Consider the following 8038-nt stretch of genomic DNA (forward strand, 5'->3'; position numbering starts at 1 on the left):
TGAGCATTAATTCTATAGAATAATTTGTTTTATATGAAACTAGCAAATCCTAGTCTAGTCACAGTTAAGTTCTAAAACAGCATCTACTTTACAAAATTAAGACCCTGCTTAGTTTAATTTTAGGTCCCATCTGGACTAGGGTATGGAAGCTGCGACTCATGCAAAGATCCACAGCCCTCAGTCCAATGTCAAGAAAAAACAAAGAGCCCTTACTGTTAGGCTCAATGCCTACTAAAACCAGGAAATCTTTTGTAAACACCTTTTATTGACTGTGTTTTGCAAACACCTTAGCTCACAAGTACTGTGCAGAAGCTTCATCTTTTGTAAAACAATTTAGAGTTTGTGAACTAGCACAGAAGTGCCTGTCTGCACAGACACAACTGTTTTCCCCCAGTGTATAAGCAAAACAAGTATTTTTGTATAAAAATTCACAGAAGCAGTAGAAAACTATTTTTTTGCTCCATCTCTCTCACTGTTGGTTTCAATACAAAGTGAAGACACTCGATATTCTTCATTAGTAGAGTCAGTAGTCTTCATATTACATCTACTGTTTGGTCTCTGTTTCCATCTGAGTTTCTTGAGATTCTTCAGCTTCTGAAAGTTTTTCATCATCTAAAAATCAATATTACTGTTAGTCAAGCGTGTTTGGTTATATTTACAGACTACATTGCAGAGCTGTGTCCCATTTAACTATTTTATATGGATCGCCTTGAACACAGCATTATACAAAATGCTACATTCAAACAAAACAATCCTTCAAAGTTTTTAAGGCTGCTACTTGAATAGCTATGACAGGACGTGTAGTAAAGCCTATAATATCAATTCAAGCAAACAGTACAGGACTGTTTCAAATTAAGTGCCTTCTCTTTGTCTGTTGCGGTTTATTTCACACTGAAGTTGTGCCTTCCACTAAAATGTTACTGCCTTCGTAAAATTCTAGAAGCTGAAAGGTAACCCATACATTCACGTGAAAATGTATTTTAGAGACTAATGCTGAAGTGAGTGTTAGTTACACAAAAAACCAATAACCTTCTGCTAAAGTGCCCCTAGGATTAACAGTTCACTTGGCTTAAGAAGATCTAGACGGCCTTAGAGAATGAAAGTCTGCTCTTATAGCCATCCTTGTACGTTAACCAGGTCATGCTCAAAGGCTATACCAATTACTCTGTCTTGGAAAGACATGGAAAAAGTCCAGCAAATAATGTATTTGAAACAAAATTATTATTCATATTAGAGCATGAAAAGTAAGTGCTGACTTGAAAATACTAAGCATTTTTATAACAAAAGATGAGTATGACTAAATTTGTGAATTTAGCTCTTGTGTCTGACAGTTTTAGTCCCTGCTCTGTTAAAGACTCACTGAGTAGGTAAGTCATTTAGCTTTCCTGTATTACAACTTCTTTTTAGTAAAGCCTCAAACGATGCCGCAATGGCAGTGTTCAAAGTTCAGGATTATCGAAACGGGAATTATACAACTAAGTTTGGAAACTACGCATAAGAATAATTTTCTGTAAGAAATACCTTTTTCGCTTAAAAAAATAACCTCAATTGCTATTCTCCATTCCCATATTTTAAAGAAGTCCACTGCCTACAGGTTAATCTGAAGCTAGTTAGGAAATCATTCCGGCTCTGGATTACTACTGGGGAAAAAACCCCACTGCTGATGCAAGAGGTTGCCCACCTCAGTTGCACCCAGCTATTCCTCTGCTGAGGCTGCGATTCCTTCGGGTCTGCTGAAACCCAGCCACATGAATCACCTAAGAACACCACTTACTTTCCAGGGTTTGCTGAAGTTCATGGATGGTGCTCAGGAGAACATGAAACTGCTTTCTTCTCAGCTCCAGCTGGGACGATAAAATACGTACATTAGGAAACAGAGAGCACATAGAGCCAAATAACCCACAGCAGATTCTCCATTAATTACGTACCCAATAAATAATTACATAGTAACCTCTATGAAAAACCTACCTTATCTTCAACATTTTCTTTAATGTGAGAAAGATGTTGCAGTTCTTTTCCCAAAGCTTCTAGCTGCCTGAAAGTAAATTGTCACAGTATTTTTAAAGAGTTCTGTAATTTTTTTTCAAAATAGATCTGAACCAAGTAGAGAAAGAACCTTTAAATAAACAGTGTAGGCAACCAAAGCATAAAAAATCAAACAACCCAGAGACATAAATGTTAAATTATGTCACAAACTTGGACTTTTACAGAAAACAAGGCCTCCAAGCTCAAATACAGTTGTACACTGGGCATTTGGACTGTAAAAATTCAGTCCTGCCACAAACATGTTATTTACTTGGCCATACAATGAAAGTTAAAGTGGGTTACATTTAATACCCATGGCACTTCTTCTACTTTCACTACTTCTTCATGTTGACAAGATTAGATTAAATAAAAACATAGCACCAGCAACATAATATGCCTCAGCACACACTATTTAACATTGTGATCCATATAAATACTCATTTCCTTCTCAAACATTGGTTTCTACTTTAATTATTTGCCTTGGGCATTAAGAGATAAAAGAAACATGCAATGCCTATAATCTTAATTATTGTTCACACCCTTTTGAAACACATTATCTTCAAACACCTTTTCAGGATCTTTCTGTGAGCATGTGACTGTTTTCTGTTCTCACTTGGACCCACCATGGACCACCACAATCCTTTTTGAGGCAGGGCAAAGAATAACAGGTATTGTAACGTGTCAGCTTTCAAACGAGGATGGAGGTTCAACTCTTGCACCTGAACTTTCTACTTTTCCTCTACTGCCTACCATAATTTATGCTTCATGCAACGAGAACAATCGATTTCTGAGGCTGACCATGCCCGATCAATCAGCAGACAGAGCCAGAGAGTGGTCAGCAAAGAAATGAACCTTTTCTGAAACCCTGACAGCTGCTGCAACTTGTCTGGGCAGGGAACCACCAAACCGCCTCCTAAGGGAGTTGTGATGGCTGGGAAAAGGTCTGGTTTAGCACTACCTGAGGGTGTTGCCTTGTTTTGAGCCAGTATGCTGGGTACTGTGAAGGGAATACCTAAAAGAGGGTAGGGTGTGACATTCTCCCTTCCTCTCATGGAAATAGGCTAATTGCTTATAGGCTTGTACAGGGATTTCACTAGTATTTGGCTTCCAGTTTCCAAAAGACTGCTGTTTGGCCAAATCCTGCTGTTTACACCGTGCTGTCAGGCATAAGCAGGCTGTGAGAAGAGACGCAATTTTTTTCTAGTAATAGACAAACTACATAGGGCATTTTACTACTTTTACCTGCCATTCCAGAGAGTCTTTGCTTAGCCTTCTCATTTTTGTATCTCCTTCTCTAAGATTCAGTGTCATCTCTTGGTCCTCTTAACAGCTGTTCTGATACTGCATGTAATTACACTTTGGGCCCTGTCATTTAGTGGTTTGGCTCCTGTCACTTCCTGAATTGGCTCCTGTGCAATTACCCATGGCTAAGCAGATGAAGAGCTACTCTTCTTTTGGGCTGTATGACCAGTTGTTCCAAAAAACACTCCCTTAAAAGCTTAAAGAAAGTGATTTTATGAACTTTGTCCTGTTGTGCTACATGACCTATGAAAGCTGTAAATGTAACTCACACAGTAAACCATGACATTTCCCCTCACAAGAAGTTTTGACAAGTGTTTTTAGTGATTAAGAGTTCCATGAAAAGTGTGACATTGTTAGTGAGGCTTCCTCAATTCTGATTTAAGAATGGTCCTTCCTGGTTCATGGTGTGATTTTCCATACACTTTCCTCAAACTAGAGAGAAAAGGAAGCATTGCAATTAAGACATTGGATGAAAACGTCATCTAGTTTCTGTAAAGTCTATTCACTTGGAGAGGTCAGTTAAAGCTAAAAAAACATCTATGAACCAAGTTCTCTTTAAAAATATTCCCCATCTGTAAAACAGGGGATTGTAGTCCTCTAGAGTTAAAGTCTGCGTCTTTGACTACAGATAGAAGGGACTAAGGACTAAAGGGCATGCACTCTCCGTGGGTGAACATACTGATATTTCCAACTGTAATATATTATCCTACAGAGACTGCAAAATTCATTTTTATGAAAAGACAAAATGCCAAATTTACTAGCTCTAAGTTACCACCATTTCTAGTTTTGCTTAAGAAACTTACGCTTGGATGTGTTAAGCAAAATTATAACAACCTCTGCAAACCTAAACAACCTGGCACGCTCTAAGAAAAGAAGTGTTATCATTTAGGTGTTTTCATTCTTAATCAATTGACTTATCTGAAAAAACTTCACTTGTGATAACTCCTTACTACGGAGCCTCGCTTGATAAATGGCACGTGCTGACTAATGAAGTAAGAAGCAGCCAACCCTCATAAGAATAGCCTCTAATAATCAAAGTTACGGTAACGAAATCAAGGCAGAGAAAAACAACATACAAGAAAGAAATGTATGAAATATTTGCAGTGGTTTATAGCTATGAAAATGCTATAACTAGAGTAACAATATAATTTAAAAAAATCTTCCTTTTGTTATGAAAGGCCACAAAATGCGAGAAGACAGCCTCCCTCTGCAATTTTTCTGGAACAGGGGGCAACAAGATAGGTGCAAGTTGCAGTTAAATGAGAAGAGCAACCCTATGCTACATCTTTAATCGAGTTAAGAAGAACAAACTCACAGAAGCAATGAATCCTGAAATGTTTCTTTAGCTTGATAAAGTTGAAAAGATTATCTGTCCACAACTGCCCAAAATGACCCTGAAGCAAAAAAAGCGATCCAACAGTGGCACAGGTCGTACCCTAAGTTACATGTGAGACGAGTTGGACAAGAGGTAGGGCTAACCTGCATGCCCGGGCAGGCTCTGCTGTGGCACACAACGTAGTAACTTATAATCAGGCATGAGGGAACAACTATGAACTATAAACCCTTAAGAGCTTTCTCCTGCTTTCTCTCAATTCTCCTCGCTTGTGTGTTATGTACTTTGTGTGACTGCTGAATCGCTTGCTGGCGCACTTTACAGCAATACCCCGCTCTCCCTCTCTTCTGAGCAACTCAAATCCCTGATGTTAGAGGTGCATTTATACGAGTTCACTTTTTCACCTTAACAAACGGAAAAATTTCAAAAGCAAAACAATCAGCAATGCTTCTGAACTCCTTACAGATGGAAGTTAATTAAAGAAAGCTGATAGGGGCACAATTTTAAAACAAACCCCAAGTTCTTCTTGTGTCAAAACAAATTATATAAAAGTGAGGAAAGGTCAAACTGAAATGAAGGATATGTCAAATCTGGTGGCTTGTAGCTCTCTGGCTTATTTAATGTAGTCACATACTTACTTCAGTGTTTCATGTCTGTCTGGATGGTGCTGAATAACTTTGGCCAATGCATCGTATTCTGAAAGAAATTTAAATAGTCTAAATAATTTTGAAAGTGTAGATTCAGGAACCAAAAATTAGGTACCATAGAATGGTACAGACCCCTTCTTGAAAAACTGCTTTAAGATGTTTCAAATTTGTACAAAACACTTTATGGATATAAAAGTACCTGTAAATACACATATATAAAAACTTATATAATTTATACCAAGCTAGAACATGTCAAAGTAGATGACTGCATCAAAAGAGATTTTAAATAAACTACAAATGTCATTGTAGACCACTATCTACTCACTCAAACTTATACGGTGCTAGTGATTTGTAAAGGATGAGGCTGGAAAACACAGAAAAATTTTAGCTAGCTCTGTGTTGCTGCATACTTGGTCTTTTGTGCATAATTCCTAAGTTTCAGGCACAATCTAATGTAAATGTACAGAAAACTGTGCTGATGAGATATTACAGAGCATCTAAGATTTTTAGGAAATGTGTATAAAATGCTGCTTGAAAAACAACAGGAATTTTTTTAAACCGTATTACAGGTTAAGAACAATATTATGATTATATTGGCAACTAATGCAGCCATTTCCTGATAGTAAGATTGCACATGCACCAACTACCTCGTTCACGTGGAAAAATTCGTGCTGCAGGCTGGGCCAAACATATCAAAAAGCAAACACTTCAGATCTGTGTTTGTAAAGGTGTAACAATGCTACATTCCTATTGGTACGCCTCTTTAATTTCCAGTTGAGTGTAAAGTTATCCACAAAACTGATGAAACAGTTGTGTTGAGAGCCTTTAATTTGTTATATTTTGAAATATTTCCTGCTTGCATTTCATTTATTAAGGAAAAGCAAATTCTTGCTTCTCCATTGCACCTGAATTGTGATGGGATGCTTTTGGGGTTTTTTACTTTGTCCTGAAAGCCACTCCCTGAACTATTTTTTCTAGGTTCTCCTGATGCCGGATGTTGCTGATATCTACTGGTTCAGTCTTGCCTGCCTCATCCACCAAAAACCTTTACTAGTGCGTGCAGAACCATCCGACTAAATATAGTATTCACAATGCCAGTATATTCCCTTGCACTTTTGAAAAAATTTTGAATCTATTTTCCAATACAATGTATTTTAAAAGGTAACAAAACCATGAAACCAATCAATGTAAACACGGGTAGTGCTCCTTACCCTGGCGATTTTTTCGAATCCTTTTTGCTTGCAGGATTTGTTTTTTGCACTCAGAAATCTTCTCATGTGCTGCAGCTATGCTGTTTTCTTCAAAAAAGAAAAAGTATACAGAATTGTATTACAATCAAACAACACATGTAAATAAGCCATTCTGCTGAATTAAAAAAAAAAAGAATTATTTGTGACATGGTGGCTTGCTAGCTCTGTCACCTTCAAAGCTACATACACTTCCATGGGTTAAAAAAGCTTTTATTTGTTTGTAATTTATACACTGATAAGATGCTTAGAGCAGATGTATGAGTGCTATCTGTTAAGTAAAAAAAAAAAAACAAACCACCATCAAACCACTCATCATATGTATATATTATGTTCACCAGAACTGGCTTAAGCTTGCTCATAAAAGAGAAACTGTCAGACTGAAGCCAGGAATATTTTCTCATCTTTACCTATATCCTTATAGATTTTTTCATAATTCTCCATTTCTCTCAGGTTCATATCATACACCAGAAGAGTTTTTCCCATTGAAAATTCACACTGTGACAGAGTGCTCAGCATTCGTTGGTACTGGCTGTAACTGAAAACAGACAATATGTTTACTCTTAAGCAGCATAAAAATACTCTCTACTTTCACAAAACAAGAAAACAAAGCCTCATGCAGCACAAAGGACAGTTAAATAACACTTATTAAACAGAGAAAATATTTCAAAGGTTCAATGTATAATTTTTTAGAAGTGCTGCCCCCATTCATCTCACGATCATGTCCTTAATAGGTGTGAAGTGAGGACTGAAGCAACGGGCAGATTGATCCTGGGCTGATACACTTCCCAGCTAGGGCTGGCTCTGTGAGCGCTGAGATTAATGTTTCAATACTGCTCTGCTTCTCTGTGCACACAATCGTTATATTCCGTCCTCCAGGAATTTCCATCTAGCACCCCACAGCAGAACGACACGTTGTCGCTCCTCCCTTACTACTTTAGCCTGGGGGTTTTTTTTAAAAAAGAAAATGAGAACCGCAGCAGTAGAAACACCAGCAGTGCTACCCTTCCCTAACAGAACACATGCAGACCTGGCAACTAGAATCTTGGAGCCCTGATCCTGTTGGGAATAGCGAGACTCCCGGACGGATCATACGGCGGCACAAGGATCCCGAGGGCAGATTTCATGATAGAGCCTTCAGGGATTTCTGACCCCTCTCTAGTCCTCGTCTCCTACCCCAGTGCTCGGTGTCTGTGCTGGGAACACCACAGAGCCCTGCTGAGCACCTCATCTGTGCATTTAACGCGGATCTTTCCCGACAGCATCAAACCCAGTTTTCCACTGAAGTGCGAAGCTAATCGGTTCCACGACTTAAAGCAAAAAAACCCAAAACAACAAAACACAAACAAACAAAGAGAAGATAAATACCCTTCCTCTTGAGATCCGGAATTGCACCACTTAATGAAACTCTTCACCAACAAATTGATCCGCCTGTCGTCACCAGCACCATCGCCATCGATCAGAAGTCGCTTGCGGATAACTTC

General features: G+C 38.4%; 1 protein-coding gene across 2 annotated transcripts; it reads right to left on the reverse strand.

Moving 5' to 3' along the window:
- Positions 1-265: 265 nt before the first annotated feature.
- On the reverse strand, positions 266-8032 carry THOC7 (THO complex 7 homolog (Drosophila)). 2 transcript variants are annotated; one of them, XM_009868983.1, is made up of 7 exons: positions 7923-8032; positions 6965-7092; positions 6519-6605; positions 5299-5356; positions 1969-2035; positions 1775-1844; positions 266-612 (listed from the first exon to the last, which is right to left on the reverse strand). In XM_009868983.1, exons 2-7 carry the CDS (start codon positions 7071-7073, stop codon positions 545-547), a joined length of 459 nt encoding a protein of 152 aa, XP_009867285.1. In that variant the 5' UTR covers positions 7074-7092; positions 7923-8032; the 3' UTR covers positions 266-544. The 2 variants fall into 2 exon arrangements, with proteins under 2 accessions (XP_009867285.1, XP_009867284.1); XM_009868982.1 differs by having other exon boundaries at positions 341-612; positions 7970-8010.
- Between the last annotated feature and the right edge of the window lie 6 nt (positions 8033-8038).

This window comes from Apaloderma vittatum, unplaced genomic scaffold (assembly GCF_000703405.1).
Source record: "Apaloderma vittatum isolate BGI_N311 unplaced genomic scaffold, ASM70340v1 scaffold42214, whole genome shotgun sequence".
NCBI classification, from domain to species: domain Eukaryota; kingdom Metazoa; phylum Chordata; class Aves; order Trogoniformes; family Trogonidae; genus Apaloderma; species Apaloderma vittatum.

Bases quoted from the DNA above. Each gene is read 5' to 3' on its own strand.
- THOC7 (XM_009868982.1), bottom strand. From the start codon at position 8,010: ATGGCGATGGTGCTGGTGACGACAGGCGGATCAATTTGTTG. The intron at 7,093-7,969 runs GTGAAGAGTTTC...GTCTGTTTTCAG, and splicing joins ACAGGCGGATCAATTTGTTG to TTACAGCCAGTACCAACGAA. The intron at 1,845-1,968 runs GTAGGTTTTTCA...TTATCGTCCCAG, and splicing joins AAGAAAATGTTGAAGATAAG to CTGGAGCTGAGAAGAAAGCA.